This window comes from Ciconia boyciana, chromosome 1 (genome assembly GCF_034638445.1).
Source record: "Ciconia boyciana chromosome 1, ASM3463844v1, whole genome shotgun sequence".
Classification (NCBI taxonomy): domain Eukaryota; kingdom Metazoa; phylum Chordata; class Aves; order Ciconiiformes; family Ciconiidae; genus Ciconia; species Ciconia boyciana.
This window is the reverse complement of record NC_132934.1, coordinates 2,614,289-2,630,912: the sequence shown is the minus strand read 5'-3', so window position 1 is coordinate 2,630,912 and position 16,624 is coordinate 2,614,289. Positions and strand designations below refer to the sequence as shown.

General features: G+C 44.3%; 1 protein-coding gene across 1 annotated transcript in view; it reads left to right on the top strand.

The window, feature by feature from the left end:
- Window positions 1-12,238, top strand: part of EXOC4 (exocyst complex component 4) — a 421,757-nt gene extending 409,519 nt beyond the window's left edge. The window contains exon 18 of the mRNA XM_072857159.1: window positions 10,870-12,238. Within this exon, the coding sequence (XP_072713260.1) occupies window positions 10,870-11,107 (238 nt within the window). The 3' untranslated portion in view covers window positions 11,108-12,238. The remainder of the gene's footprint in view (window positions 1-10,869) is intronic.
- Window positions 12,239-16,624: the final 4,386 nt, after the last annotated feature.

Here is a 16,624-nt window from a genome sequence, read left to right as displayed (position 1 = left end):
ACAGGGCACTTCAACCCAATATAACTATCTATTTTAGCGTGGGATGAATTGACTTCACCCCATTTCTTCTCCATTCATAGGTAGGAGATCACGGCAATCAATCCCCTTGAGGTCTTGGTGCTGGTGGTAACTGATGATGATGATGAGTCAGTGGATAGAGTTTGAGGCTGCTGCCCCATTTTGTTTCCCTCCTGGTTTGGATTGGTCTGTACGCAGTGCTGAGCAAGCGGGGGTCTGTAGGTCGGTTCCCCAACCTCAGAGATTTCTAGGCTGGCACAAGGTAATGACGCTGGACAGTACTACCAGGAGAAACGATAGTGCCATGAGGCAAGTGAATCCAATAAAGGGCTCTTCCATGAGAAACAGCAACATGTTCAACAAAAAAAATTATAATATACTAAATTTGGTGTCAGCATGTCCACAAAAAAAATCTCAGTTCCCTAATTTCTGAAGCCACTGCAGCATTCAAACCAAATGAACAAAGGTAGACAGAAAAAAACCATGAACTGGAGTTTTCAAGAATTTTGCCTGACTCCAGCAACCTCCTTTGAAGCACTGAGGCCCGACCACAACCTACTACAGGCAGACATTGACTTAATGGACTTTTAATTTCCTAGCACAGTTCACATGTTGCAGCCTGTTCTGGCCCTCAGCAAGCAGATCCCATCAGATGTGTCCTTCACCCAACGGTAGCTACCAAACATTCCTCGTTTTATTAAAAATCAGCAAACTTGCACCACTGAGCATCTCCCCGATTACAGCATCGGGTTTTTGTATCCCGTTCCAAGCCACTTGATCCTAAATAAGGCTGGGGATTTTTGCCACAGTAATTGTTGTTCCCAAAGGGTAGCTAAAATTGTATTATTTTTTGCTGACTGGAGCAACTTTGCTGTACTTTCCATCGAACTGCTGACTCTCTCTTCTTTCGGGCTACGTTCATTTCCACATTTCCTGTCATTTATGCATGAGGCAAGGGGAAAAATTGCTTAATATTCTTTATAAACTGGCATATGGTATAGATAATTTTTTCTTTTTACTATATGCAGTAAAAATGCAAATGTGTGTGGCTTATTTGCAAATGCTGGCATTAATAACTGATATTTAAACAGGCCAGATTAGCACTTTTACTGATATATTAAAAAGATTTTTTCCAATCATTTGCACACTCAAAATCAATTTTAATACAACATGTAAATTGAATTTAATTTTTTATATAAAATTGCATTTATCTGCTTGAACCATTAAATTTACTATTTAATATGTACTTTCCAGCTCACTTAGTTAGAATTTCATTGCTCTTCATCTGTATAAATTTAATTAGCCTTGATATCATCAGTATATTATAGAACTAATTAAAGATTTAGATAAGTGCTGAGGGTGCTTATTTAATACCCTATAAAGTTCCATTTGGAGAGCGAGAAATTCCATCCTTCATTGTATCAGCCAGTATGGAGCTACAAGGAGTGTCTCAGACATTGTTTTTGAAAAATTATTTAATGGGGTTTAATGGATTTATCCTTCCTTTGAAAGGCCGTGTAATTACTGTGTATCGCTGCACAGTGCGAGGGTGGTTGGAGTTGTTCGGGGAATGGTTTTTAAACGACACGTGCACGTGTTCCCCTCCGTGATGACGCCGCCTGATGCACAGAGATCCCCATGCATCACTTGTTCCCAGCAGGGCAACGTTGTCCAAGTCACGAGTGACAAACCACGGGAGGACGGGAAAAGGAAATAAGAAGGAAATATTAATATGAAAGTGGTAGATAAGGTAGAGCTTAGCAGGTATCGGGATGAAAAGGAGGAGAGAGAAAAGGAGAGATCTTTTGGAAGAGTAGTTATGTTCTGCACGTACCTTACCTTTTCCTTTGCCAATTAGCTCTGCGTTTTACAGGTGATTTATCATCTGTGTTTTACAAGAAGATTTGCAGTAGAGAGAAAACTAAGTGCTTTAGTGACACAGAGCTGCACGTAGCACCCAAAGGTGTTGGCTGTTTTGGTTTTTTTTTTTCCAAAACTAGCCATTAAAACAAAGCTGCTTAATCTGTATAGAGGCCAACGCATAGGTGAGCTGATTTGTCTGTAGTGTTTTGTACGCTGTCTGTGTGGTTTAACTTTTAAAAAGGAAAGTAATTGGTTTTTATAATTTGGTTGTCTTTAATTAGAAGACTGTACTTACACCCTTTTGCATAAATACACCTACTTTTCTTGTCTGGCTCTATACCCTGTTCAGAGTTCTGCACGCTGCAGTCCCGAAAGCGGGTACGGTACCGATCAAGGTGCGAGGGCTTCCCATCTCTGATTCTGCTTTCTGCCTTGGACAAATGACTTAATTTGTATCTCAGTTCTTCTGGCTGTAAAAAAAAAGCTAACACTATCCTTACATCACAGCTCTGGTTATTTATTAAGGGTTGTGATTTGCAGAGGTACCGCAGGAGGGTGAAGCACCATTATATTATAAATTCACTTTTATTTCTTCCTCTCATGTTTTATTTTCTTTCGCAAACCATTTCACATCTTGGGTGTTTGCACATTTTAGCTTTTTAAGTGCTTTTTACTTTCTTGACACTCTCCTTCTGTAATAACACAGCTCACAGCCCTCTGTGCGTCATGCCCCAAATTGTGCCACGTGTTGCAGTGTCTGGTGATGGGACATCTGCCTTTGGACTTCTGAGAGGTTGTGAATGAGGTGGCCTCTGGTACACAGAATCACAGAATCGTATAAGTTGGAAAAGACCTTTAAGATCATCAAGTCCAACCATAAACCTAACACTACCAAGTCCACCACTACACCATGTCCCTAAGCACCACATCTACACGGCTTTTAAATACCTCCAGGGATGGCGACTCAACCACTTCCCTGGGCAGCCTGTTCCAATGCTTGACAACCCTTTCAGTGAAGTAAAATTTCCTAATATCCAGTCTAAACCTCCCCTGGTGCAACTTGAGGCCATTTCCTCTCGTCCTATCACTTGTTACTTGGGAGAAGAGACCGACCCCCACCTCTCTACACCCTCCTTTCAGGCAGTTGTAGAGAGCGATGAGGTCTCCCCTCAGCCTCCTTTTCTCCAGGCTGAACAACCCCAGTTCCCAACCCCAGTTCCCAGTTTATACCTAGAGAAGATGTAGATCATAGCAGCAAGCAGACATTTTTGGCTGATCTAGCCTCCTTCTGGGTTCCCTCTACAGTCCATGGAGACAACTAGGTGCTTCTCAGCCACAGTTCCTCTCACCCCAGGCAGACATGAGAGGTGTCCATTTCTTGGCACGGTTTGTAAGAGGAGCTGAGGTTGACTAGCACAGCAATAACATCTCTGATGTGGACATCTAAAGCTGTGTGAATTCCCCCAAAGTACTTTGGGTTCTTCTGGAGGCAGAGAATGGGCATTACTATTGTTGACCCCAGAACTGGTCCGGGTTAATTAAAAATCAAGAAAGAAATCTTAAGAAATTATGATCAGGATATACATTCCCCTGTGGAATAGTGTCTTGAGGGTATTCTGTGGTGTGTTTTAGGGCTGTAACTGCGTAGAGGACTTGAAGGATGCAAGTTAAGACGAGGAGCGGTTAGAGAGTGGATATATGATGTAGCGGATACCTTCCATCACGAGTTTCTATTTTGTTATCATAAGCTCACAAGATGGAAGAATAACCAGCATCCATACTTGCAGACTCTTGCTTTAAAATGCTGATCACTGACGCATGTATGCAAACATCATTGCAGTCTTCATGAGGTGTAGAAATTACAGTAATTGCTGGTTTATGTGGATTTTCCCTTGCTTGGTATTTCAAGTTTGCAGAACTTGCTTTGCAAAATCCTGCGTGCTAGAGCTCATCTCTCCTGCCCTATCTCCAGTGCCCTGTAACCATCAACTCCGTCCTCATCTCTTTCCCTTTCCCACCTCAAATGTCTCATGCTCCATGGACAGAAAAGCCCCATGGGCTTCTCTTCTCGGTCAAGCCAGTCCTGAAAATCCATTTCTTCTGCCTTACATGAACTGAAGTTACCTCATTTCTTGCTGTAGCTTCCCTTTTTGCATTCACTCACCTCCTCCGTGTATTTAAACGTAATGGTTCCACCAAGATCTGCGTGTATCAAAATTGAGTGACTTTATAACTGCAGCTTTGGTCTTTTTTCCTCTTCACTTGCATGCTCGTTGTTCTGTCTTGTGGGTTTTGTCTAGATTTAGTCTGTTAAGTGCTTCATATTTAACCTTTTTTACTTTCTTATTAGAGTACCTAAGATATTTTTGGGTGCTATAGAAGTGACCCCCTAATCTCCCAAAAAGGGAGGTAGGTAAGGTACAGAATTTTTTTGTTTCCTTTGTGTAAGTAAGTCAGCACCCAGATCTGAGTTCTTGCCTTGTGAATCTGTTTCTGTCTGCACTACTACAGAGCAGGCAGCCAGCTATATAATGAAGGAATAATTAAAGTAAGATCCTTTATTCTGAAACATCACACTGTTTGTCTGAAGGTCCTTCTCTTACGAAGAGATCAAGTCATTCTCAGAGAAATCAGAATTTAATTTTGAGTTCACCTGACCATCTTCTGAAAAACTTTTTTGTGTGCAGGCCTTGGGTTATAGGTTAACATTAGCATTTAAATGAAGAACGGTATTAATAGCCCTCAGAGGAGCTTGTCTCACTCTGATTGCCTTTCCAGAGATTTTTTCTAAATGAGAAAGCCTCTTTATTTTTTTTCTCTTTCTCCCAGAATAGAGTTCAAGAGACAATCTTTTCTGATTCACTCAATATATACTCAATATATACTCAATATATACTCAAAACGCATCCTTGCAAAATGGGTTCATTGTTGGCAACTTGATGTTTTGTTTTAAAACTGCTTTTTAAAACAAAATGAACCAAAACAAAACTGGTTTGTGTGTTAATTGGCTTCTCCACTTTTGTCTTGCCCATGGGATGTTTATTCTTTCAAATGGGAACCATTTCCACCAGTGATATTTATCCTTCCCTATCTGCTCTTAGTACAAAGGTGTTCTTCAGATGATGGTAGATCTTCCTGGGCCAATTCCAGCCTGCTAAAGTGAGCAGAAACAGTACAGTTGTATTTGGGCTTTGGATTAGGCATTATTTGCTCTACGGTATGTGTTTGTCCTAAAAAAAAGCCCAAAGATTTCAAGGGTTAGTTCAGAAACTTTGAACCCAATCCCATTGCCAATAGTAAGGATGGATTTTATTTAAAAAAAAAAACAAGTCTTTGTCGTACAAGCCATCAAAACTAGTTCCTTATCCTGTATAAGCAGGATAGTAAGGACTTTGGACACCTTAGACAGTCCTTCGCTCCTCGCTCCCCCAGAATATGGCCATCAACACTGAAGCTGAACATAAGTGGAGAGTTTGGCCAGGTATTTACCATCCTAAAGAGCGAAAGGCTTGGAGCCAGATTGATGTTTCCTTCCCCTTGTAAAACAGCAATTGTTGGTACTTCCATAGCAAATCGGGAGAGAAGCTCTGTAAGAACTTGTACCACGTTTATGTGTAAAAAATCTGTCGTATCCAGTTAACTCAACAAGCCCCATCTATGCTTTTCAGCATAATACAAATAAATAAAAACTGTGCCGTTAAGCATACAAACAAAAAGATTTCCCTGATGAGGTGAGTCACCCAGGTCACTTTGTTCCCGTCAGCCGCATTCCTGACTTCACACTCAGGCGAGTAAAGATTCGTGAGTTCAGCTTTAATTTGTGGTCTTCTTACCCTAAATACCTCACCGCTGAGCACTGGGAGGATCTTACTGCCCAGGCTGATGATCCACGTAGGGTAAATCAGCTTACGTGTGCTTAGCTGTGCTCATGTGGAAGCCGACTGAAGGCTTGGGAAGCTAAATTTGCTTTTTGGTCAGGTATGCTAATCCACTATTATTATTTATTAACCTATTTGTCAGATGATAGAATCAGCCTTTGATAAATATTAATTCTTCTCTCTGGTTTTAAATCTCAACTTTTTTAAAAAAAGCGGTTTGCCAGCATTTCACTGAATAGAGATTTCCCTCACCTGTCGTCCATTTATTTCCCCCATCCCTCACTAACTTGCTTTTCTCAACCTCCTCTTGATAATCAAAAGAGCATTTATAATGGCAGGGACAAATACACTTCTGAAAGTAAAATGAAGAGCCTAAATAAAAAATCACAGAACAAGAGGCTCATCCCACTCACTCTTTCATATTTCATTATTTGATAACATCAGAAGATGAGTCCATCAGAGCTGCTTGGGCAAAGGCAAACAGGAGTGTGTCTGATCAATATTTATTAATACTTTCAAAGACAAGGGAGGCAAAGTTGAGCAGACTTCATAATGGAGTGAATAATTACTCATGCAAATAGGGTTTGGCCGAAGGCAATGCTATGCCAAAGCAGCAGTTTTTTAATTGCACCCAATTAAAAATGCATACCTTTCGCTCACTCGTACTGTCTCGCTTGCTCTCTTTTTTATTTTGTAGGAAATTTTTAATTAAAAAATAATCTGATCCTGAAAAGAGTGACAGATTAATCCTGTGTTTATTAGGTGTAGAATTCTTCCGTAATCCAAGATTTGAGACAGGCTAAAAAAGGAAGGCAGCTGTAAGGACATGGGGTAAAGATGGGCTTGCATTGCTGAGCTTGTCCGGTCATCGGTCAGGGCTGCAGATGGAACAGCTTCAGTTCTTGCTCCTTCTCCTTTTTTGAAGGTGCCCTGTCACATTGGGAAGGCCATGAGTCCTATGCTTTGGAGCAAAGACTTGCCATCTCTCAGAGCGATCGCCCCATCCAAGATATCCTCTCTGTTGTTTTGTTGAAAACCCAGCCAGAGCTGGCAAAGATAAAAATTTCATTTCACATCTGCTCAGCATAAATTCCCCGAAGGTGATCAATGTTTCCTAAATCTTACTGTTTACCTTGGCAACCTTACTGGTTTTTTTCTACACATTGTGTGTATAACTGTACTTGAGATATTGCCAATACTCTCAAAGTTAACCTTATATTAGATTTCTGACTGTATTGAAGCATCTTGATAAATACCCAAATCTTCTAAAACATTAAGGCGAACAGCAGCTTCTGGGCACTCAGTGAATGAGCCACACATCAAGGTGCCAGAAGGCTGCTATAGAGCCAACTGGTAGGTAGCTGCCATTGAAATTTGGGATCTTAGTTTCTGCAAGGCCCCAGATACAACTATTTAATTATGCAAAGTTCAAGCATAAACATTACAGGACTAATAATAGCTAAAGAGGGGAGCTGAAATTAAAACTGAGGAGACCCATCCTTAGACCACTGACCCGCAGGGCTTTATCAATCCCCGCCTGTATCTAGATGTCCCCTGAACTGTTTTAGCTGAAGAATGAGCTGTGTTTTTCTGTCTGGGAGAGAGTTTACAGTAGTGCCAGTGTTATCAAAGAGGATGAATCTGAGCCTCTGCTGTGCCTCTGTCACCTGCCACTGCATTGCCGCTTCTGGAACTGCATGAGATCCGCTATTTTTGGGGTTTTATGTGTCTACCTGCAAGAGGAGCCAAGAGTTAAAGAATATCCATCAGCGTAGCAGGAGGTGGATTGGACACACAGGCCTTACCATGGTGTGCTCTGAGCCAAGTCTTGTTTTTCCATACCGAGAGGTTCTCAGGGAGTTCTCCGTGCGTGTCGCAGGAGAGTGCTGGGGCTTTGTCGTTGTGCCGGGATTACAGTGGTAGCATCGTTAGCAATTAAACTGCTAAATCTGTTCCCGTGATTGGAGATGAGGTTGGGTTTAGTCTCCCCCTCCCTGAATCCAGTACTGAGAAATATCCTCCCAAGGTTTTGTGGCTTCTGCTATTGATGTTTTATCAAAAGCTAAGATGCGACGCTGTGGCTCTGCAGGGGACCAGATCAGCCTTGCAAAATGCTTCTTGTCTGAGCCACATAGGTATTTTCAATTCCTGTGTCAAACACTGGCCTCGTTCAGCATCACAGTCTGAGTGAACAAGGGATGTAAACGTTGAGGGGAGTATAGCAGTAAATCGTATCGTGGCACATGGTGGCACAGTAGCTTCTGGGGGACCACGAATTGTGCCGCTGGGTTCCCCGTCATAGGCACGGGAACTGAAATCAGTAGCTGACGCAGCGTGACTCGGCGTTACCCGAACCTGATGAGCTTGTAGCTTGCAGGGATTACCCAAATGCCTTCTGCAAATAGCAACCAATACAGGGATGTGCAAGGTCTCCCCCATCCTTACCTATCCACCTGCCTTTTGAGCTGCACAAACATCTTCTTTTATCACGTAGTAAGTCAGGGGGATTTGGGGTTCTGTCCTCAAGTGGCTTGCATGGTTTCCCTTTCTTTTCTAAGGGAAATATTCTCAGTGAGACAGTTGTCTGCCCCCTTTACCCCCTGCTTCCAAGGGAACAATGTGTCCTTGTAGCAGAGCCCCCCTCAGAGTCCCCTCGGGCAGTCTGCCATGCTGGTGAACTGGTCCTCCATCAGCTCCAGGAGTTTCATTGCCTGTATCTGAAATGTGTCGAGCCTAACAGCTTGATTGTTTTTTCAGCTTATCATTCATCCCCAGAAGCAATTTTTTATTTGTGTCTTGTGCCTTCTACATGTATCCTCCCCCGCTCACGCACACTCCCTTCTTTTGACCACACAACCCAAATCCTGTCGGTCCTTGTTCTCTGAATCGATGATTTTGGGGTCCATTTCCTCTAGCCGCGAGCCCTTCCTCCCTCCTGATCTCAGCCGGCCCCTGACACCAGTTATGTTGGTGCAGACTTTCAACCAGAGGAGCAAATTCTCAGGTCACAGGAGCAGGCGATGTCTTGAAGGAGACGGAGGAGATAAAAATGCAGAGCTCTGAAGCCCAGTAGCCTGGCCACGCTAGCAGAGGCGAGACCCGAGACACTCCAAATGTGTGGTTTTGCTACAGCTGGTTACAGTCATTGCTGCAGTGATTTGCAGTCTGGCGGCATGCTGGATGCTCTGCAAAGGCACAGCTAAGCCAGACCTGAGAGCCTGCAAAGTAAAGAACGAGAAATTTAATATGCAGTTTTGCCATGTTTGCCCTGATTGCTATTTTAATGCATTCAAAGAGGAGAGAAAGGGAGGGAGGTGATAACTTTTCCTGGAGCCCCTGCTCTTGGGTTTTAAATAATTTATTCCACCAAGACCTAAGGATTAGACTGCAGCCTGCCCTTGTCCTCCTGCAGAAGCGTGGAGGAGGCATGCAGGGACCTCTTCTTCACTGCTCTGGCCCGTTTCTGCTTTGCTTTGCTTTGCTCTTCAGCCAAAGAAGTGCTGAGTATTTGGCTGAAACAAGTCCTCGCTGCTATGCGATGCATGCAGACAGACAGGGATCTTTTCACTGCTCCTTCCCTGAGCTTTTCAGATCCCTGTTTCTTTACAAGGGTATATAACATCTGTATGAAGCTATACAGTTAACCAATTCCTCTAGTAAAAAAGGGGTACTTTCCATCCATGCACCCCTTTTTTTGTTTTTGATACCCCAAACAGTCCTAAACCCACAGCCAAGGTTCATCGCTCGATGGAGCTTGCTGCAGTGGAGTCATATGTGAGAACCTTCCCCTTATCCCTGACCTGGAAGGGTCTGCCCAAGATTGGGAACCCCTCTGCCTAAAGAAGCCTTGTAAAGCCTTATATTTTTACAGCTCCCTCTAGACATGATGCTTTGTCTTGGTGATATCTAGACCACAGACCCCTGACACCAGATCTTACCCCTTGGTACAGATGGGGAAACTGAGGCACAGAGAGCAGCAGTGTGAATTGGAAAGGCCGTGCCAGGAATTCACAAAAGTGCTATATAAAGGGCACAACAGTCCTGATTCCCCTCCTGCTGCATGACCTGTGGGCAGTGCTTTCCAAGAGTCACACGCTCTTCTCCAGGTTTCAGACCTTAATCAGTTTGTGCTATAAAAGAAGAGGGGGAAGAAAATGTCTCAAAGGACCCCAGCAGCTCTCGCTAGTTTTTACCTCTTCCACCTGGGCTGTGGAGCCAGGGAAATAATCCAGTCCCACATCCAGTCCCAGCCCATTTTTTCTGCAGTGGTTGGATTGGCAGCTGTCAGAATTGCCCCACTGCTTCCCTGGCCCGTGACACATTTTCCCTTCCAGTCAGTACTTGCTTAAATTCCTTTCCTTGGAAATCCGTTCTTTCACTAATGCCACTTTACTTTAATTTAAACCAGCCTGCACTGCAGCCTCTATATTATGCCTTCTCCACAGATGATCTTTTACTTATTAAAAGAGGCACCTCAGCTCCTGGCTCAAATTTTATTTTGCATTATTTAATATTTTTTCTCTCAGACTGTGTGTCTCAGTATCATCAGAGGTCTCTGGAGTTTTGGGCTTGGAGCTCTTCCCATGCTCCATATTAGCATCTCTCTGCAACAGGGGTTCATTAGGGACAAAAAACTCCGCTTCCCCTACCCCTGTGATTCCTTTCCTTTCCAGAAGACTCCTGGTCTTGCAGGCTGAGTGACTAGACATCCGTCTGTACATCACCATGTATATATATCTATATGCATCCATATCTATATACTGCTTTCTACATGCTGGATACCAAACAGTGACATCTCGGCTGCCGGTAACTACTAGAAAAGAGGAGCCCTCAGTTTTCCATAGTTTGTGTTTTAGCTGAGTATGGAAGAGTGTGGGGAGCAGATTTGTGAGATTTGCTCCCCTGTGCATGGATGTGCCCACTTGGCATCTCCTGACGTTCGATAGGAATATGTTTGTGCTCTCGTTGTACAGCACCTGACGCAGCCTTCTCTGCTCGTGGAACTGCTGAATAAAAGTAACAGTTGATGGTATTCTACGGAAATAAAGGTCTGGAGCATCAAGTATCACTATTTACCAGAGTGGGGTTTTTTTGTTTGCTTGCTTTTCAGGCAGTATTATGAGATGCTCTACAACACAGCAGACGAGCTGTTAAACCTCGTGGTGGATCAAGGCGTGAAGTACACAGAGCTGGAATACATCTATGCCCTGAACTTACTGCACCGGAGCCAGACGGGTGTGGGAGACCAAACCACCCAGAACATGAGGTTGCAGCGGTTGAAGGAGATCATTTGTGAGCAGGCTGCTATCAAACAGGCCACCAAGGACAAGAAAATCACCACCGTGTAATCTGCTCTGTCGCTCGTATTAACTGAGCAGCAGGGGCTGTCAGGTTGCAGGTCCAAGCCTCTGCGTTTCTGTTATAATCAAAGGCAAAACCGCGTATCTTCTGGGTGGGATTGTACTAGGGAGAAGGGAAATGTCATTTGAGATTTGGTTTTGGGGTTGTTTTGGGGGTTTTGATGTGTAATCACGTAATGCTTCCTTAACATGTTCTCCCAAGAGTGATTGCACTGCAGGAACAGGCATCCTGGTAGAGATTTGGGTGGGATATTGGGCTTTGCTCTGTTGCTGCTGCTTTGCCTTGAGATGTAAGGCAAGCTGCTATCTGGCGGGGTGGGAAAAGAGAAGATTTCACACGGGGTTAGGTCAGAGTCTTCAGTGGAAGTTCCGACCACGCTAAAGTCAAGCACAGACCTGTTGGTCACATGTGAGCTCTTGATGGTTTTGAAGCCATTCCAACAGCGTTGCTGCATGGAGCCTGTCTCAGCTCTGCCAGTACTATTCTCAATGACAGTTGTAGATGCATTAAGTTTTCTGCTGTTTCCACTGCAAAGAGATCTAGTTGCTTATTCCTTCAGATAGTGATAAGCCAATTCTCGTAGTGGGAGGTAACATGGGACCATTTGTTTCCACTTCTACTTCTTCATTATCACAGAGCCATATGGCATCAGTTTCTACAGCGCATACTGCACTGGATGATGGTGGATATAGGAGAAAATGGCCAATATAAGGTCTTAGCAAAACTTAATTCTCTTTTTGCGAATATATCTTTTGAGTCTCCCCAGCTCAAAAGATATTTTGTAATCGTCATTTCATGTACTGGAAGGACACGCAGGCTTATGTAGCTCAGCACGACATCAGCAAGGGCAGGAGGAGGGCAGATCCCAGCTCTGCAGTCTGAGGTGCGCTCAGGTCACCGTTTCTGCCCTGCCTTGACCATGTAAAGCCACCTGGTAAAAGGTTCCTAATTCACGGAGGCTGAGGAGTTTATACCATCCCTCCAAACCGAGAATACACTGCATTTGTATTTCTCAAGTAAATCGTCAACCCAGCTGGGTTTCACGTCCTGAGATAGGTTCCTTCTGAGCTGTGTAACTGCTTGTGTGTCAGTCTTGAAACTGCAAAATTAAAAGATGTTTAAAGGCTCCTCAAGGCTCCTGTGCTTTGTCTGGGTTTTTTTTAAGAACTGTTATTTTTGTGGTATTTAAAAGATTCCCTTCCAGGTCCAAATTCATATGGCGTCCTCCAAGGTTACATCAGTGTGGAAGTGGTCTTCTGAATCATTCAGTCTAATCCCCAGCTACTACGGGCCAACTGGACAAGAAGCTTCTCAACCTCCATGTTAAAAGCAGAACCCAGTAGTTCTAGTTGTTAGGAATCTTCTTCTGATTTCTATTCTCATTTTATTCATGAACCCAGTTTTTCTTATGTCAATATTGGCCACTAACTACAAGAGTTCCTTCCTTTCCTCGATGAATTCGCATGAGTGAGGGTGGAGAACACGGTCACGGTAACACGTATGATGATGTGGGGGTGTTTCTGGGGTAAGACCTGAGATCTGTATTCACCTGCTCAAACATTGAGATGTGCTGCAGTGTAGATGAAGGAAAGCAGGCTACTCTGTATCCAGACAGGTGAGGATGGAAAAGAAGCTGCGTGGTACATGTAAGACAGATTTCAGACCCTTTGAGGTATAGAAGTGATGTGTGAGGAGCTCTGAATTCAGACTGGGCTGCTGTGGCCTAATGTCAGACTATTTTTTATTCCTTCCATCTTTAATTGCTTAATAATCTGCAGCTCTGCCTCGCCTTCACATGGCCGATCTCGAGCTTTGCAGTCCATATTTTCCGCCCACCAAGCAGCTGTGCTGGCGGGTGCCATGACAGATTGCATGAAATCAAGAAAATTTCAAACTTGGGAGTATGTTTGCTTCTAAAGCAAATTATTTAAAAGACTCTTCTTTGAACTGCACCTCACATTGTCCATCACACCACAGGAAGATGTAAATACAAAGCCCTAGCACATGTCGGTGCACTGGCCTGAGGTGTGAGAAAGCATTTGCTGGACTGCATGGCACAAGAACACCATGGCATGACCATGGAGAGAAGAGAGGCAGTGGCACACAGAGACTTACCTAGAGCCTGGTGTAGAGGAAAGAGAAGGTTTTGTAACTGAGGTAACTACAGTATATAATTAGCTTGTGTCTCTCTCCTCAAGTTTTCACTCTCAGTACTCTCCAAACCTTCACAAGGGAAGTTAATATTCTCTCTGTGTATTATGGAGTGGTCACACTAAGGGCACCAAGGGCGTGAGGGTTGCCAGAGGGCACAGAGAAAGGTGTCAGTAGCACGTGGCATGTAGGAATGCAGACCTTGAGCACCTTATTTCGGCCACCCATTGACATACGCTGCACAAGCTTTCTTGCTGCATCACAAGAAGATGCTGGCAGAAAGAATCCTCATCAGCCTTAACAAATCCTTACTGAATATTTTTTCCCGGCATGGTAGCTTTTGAATGCACCGTGTTTTCTTGCCAACAGGTGTTTCAGAAGTATAACATACACGATGAAGATTATGATTTTGAAGCACAGAGATCTCCGGATAGCTCATGTTTAGGCCACGCACCTAGTTTTGTGCGTGCATGCGTTGGTTTTAGATCACCCACTCTCCCTGCTGCTTTCCAAGAGAGAGCGCTAAATAGTCAGCAGGTCCAGCCTCTGCACAGTGCAGTTATGCTTTGCTAAACCATCTCCCAGTAAGTTTCCCGCTGCATGTGTGTTTCCAGATAGCGCTGATGGCATGGCAGCAACCCACTTGCGACGAAGCACCTGAATAATACGAGCAATGAGGGGGATATTTTGGCACCAAGCCTGCCTGGAAAAAGAGTCCCCTTGCAAAGGGTCTGGCTTGTGTGTTGGTGTTTGTTGCAAATCCTCTCTCGCTAATAGGGGATCGAGTGGGTGGGGGAGAGATCTTTTGGGAGCATCTTTTGTTCATTAAGCTGTTATTGTGGGTAGAGTCAAGCTGTTATGTTTCATAGCAAATAGCTATTCAGACAACATGCTGGCTTATCCACTCACAATGTCCACACGCTCACTCATAAGCACCCATCTGGAGACACAGTTGGGATGCCAACCCCAAAGGCGGTTGGAAGAAGAGGGTGGTATTGACACGTCACTGGCTTCTACGTAGGTGTTTGGAAAGTCCCTTGAGAGCACGTTGTCTCACCCAGGCACCTGTGTAATCCTGTACTCTTCACACAACAGCCACCACCCTCTTGGGTATGGTCCAAGACATGCAGCCCCTTATTGATGCTCGTATGTGCTCATGGTCTTGTGCGGATTTGGCAGGCTCTGGCTGTCCTGAATTTATCAGTTATAGATTCAACAGAAGCACAAGTCTCCAGAGAGTACCAGCCCTTTCTGACACTACCTTGCCAGCATTTACTTTTCCTTTCTTCAGCGTGTTGCTGTCTGGTAACTATTTCTCCATCCCAACCTGCGGAACCCAGTCGCACAGATGGGGCATTTATAACACATTCACAGTGGAAGATGGTTCCCCAAAGGGGACAAACCACATGCGGGTGTTGCAAACTGTGCAAAGACCCAGGAACCCCCTTCATCTTAGATGTGAGCATGACCTAAGTCATCAGCATGACTTACCCCACTTCTGCCCTGAAGGAGGGACCCAATCCTCAGCCTGATACCTTCTTACAAAACTGCAGATAACATCTCCGGTTCTGTTCTCTGCACCAGTTCTTGCCTACAGTGGTTTTGCAGTCCTGACGTGACCCTGCAGGACAGAATGGTTTATGGACAAGGCCTGGAGATTTTGTTTTGTAATGCAACATGAAATGCTGTCAGCTCCGCCAGCACTTAGAGAGTAATCGTTATATGGACATGGCCCTTTGGTGCTTAAAGAGACAAGGAAATACTTCTCCAGACCGCAAAACGAAATATTTTCATGGGGGCTGTAAAAGTTCATGAGGGTTTCACAATTTCCTCTTTACAGCCTCATAATCTTTACTGGGTTTTAATTATCACAGTATTTTGAAGCCTGCACCAGACACAATAGCAGAAGTGGAAGGTAAAACAAATTGCTCTGGTTCCTTTTGCAGTTCCGTATCAGTCACCAGCTCGTCCTCTCCCAAGTGCCTCCTCCCTCTTGACATCCTCTTGATTAAGGATGATATAAACCTGCCTGTCTGACAGATATATGTACAAATATATGTATGTACACATACGTGCATAGATAGATAGATAAGCCTCCCAGGGATATCATGGTGTGGGTCCCCCCAACCTCATAATCTGCCATACATGCGATGAGCACGGCCATTCAGAGACAGCACGGGCTGGAAAGGTTTGCTGAGGAGTCATTCCACCGAGACTCTCTTTTTGCCTTTTATTGGCTGCGTTTTTATTAGCATGAGTCATAATTGCAAATTTCTTTTTGAATGTGGTAGATAGCAATGAAAGGGAGGGCACTCAGAGAGGGAGCAGGGGAGAGCTGCCAAGAGGAAATTAGCATTGCAGTAATGGTGATTCTGTTGCTCTTAGCCAAGCGGGGAGCTTTTTTGGGGGGGGAAGAGAGTCATTTTACAGAGCTGAGACGTGGAGAAGTCACACGAATGGTCACTTGCACACTGATCCTTAGTCCTGGGGATTAATTCCCATAGTGGAAACATACTATGATACACAAGCCCTGTCCATCACTGCAGACCTTGGCCACAAATCTGACTGTGCTCTAATTTCAGGAATTTATTACCCAAGGATTCATCCTACCACACTTTAAATACCCAGTGACCCACATCAATTATATCACAGTAGCAACTTGAGCCTCGGGCAAGGCTGGATGTCCGCTGCTGCGTATGTGCATAGCAGGGGATGTTCTGCCCTGAAGAGTTTGCACTCCAAACAGGCGTGATGGATGATAAACTCGAAAGAAAGCTGAGATGCAGGGAAGTCAAATGTTGCTCTCCAGGCCATGGTCCCTGGTGTACTAGCCCTGCTCTCTCATTACTGGGCAAAGCCATCTTGTCAATCCGAGCTGGAGCTGCCTGTGCCCTGCAGTTCACGTTGTAGCTTTTTGCATCGCATAGGGAGCGTGCTCAGAAATGAGGCATTTTATTTTATTTTCTGTTCCTTCCTTTGCTGATTGGATCTAACAACTGAGCCAGGGAAAAAAAAATTAGGTAGCTGCAGCCAGCATACAATCATTAAATTTGCTTTTGGATGACCTGTGTGAAATTCATCAGGAGCGATTTATTGGGAAGTTCATTGCATCGGTGTTCATTATTTACTCTGTTAGGCTTAGGCACCGTGGCAATCAGTGGAGAAAATTGGACTGTTAGGGCCTTGGACTTCAGTGTTTGTCATTTCCTCTACCGAGTTGCAGCATTAAATATATTTGGCACAGACAAATCACTCCCTCCGCTGCTACAGCTCAGTGTGCTCATCCGGTGGCACCCAGCCATCACTGTGGCTCTGACAATGGGCGAGGTGAAAGCAGGTCTAGGGAAAAGAAA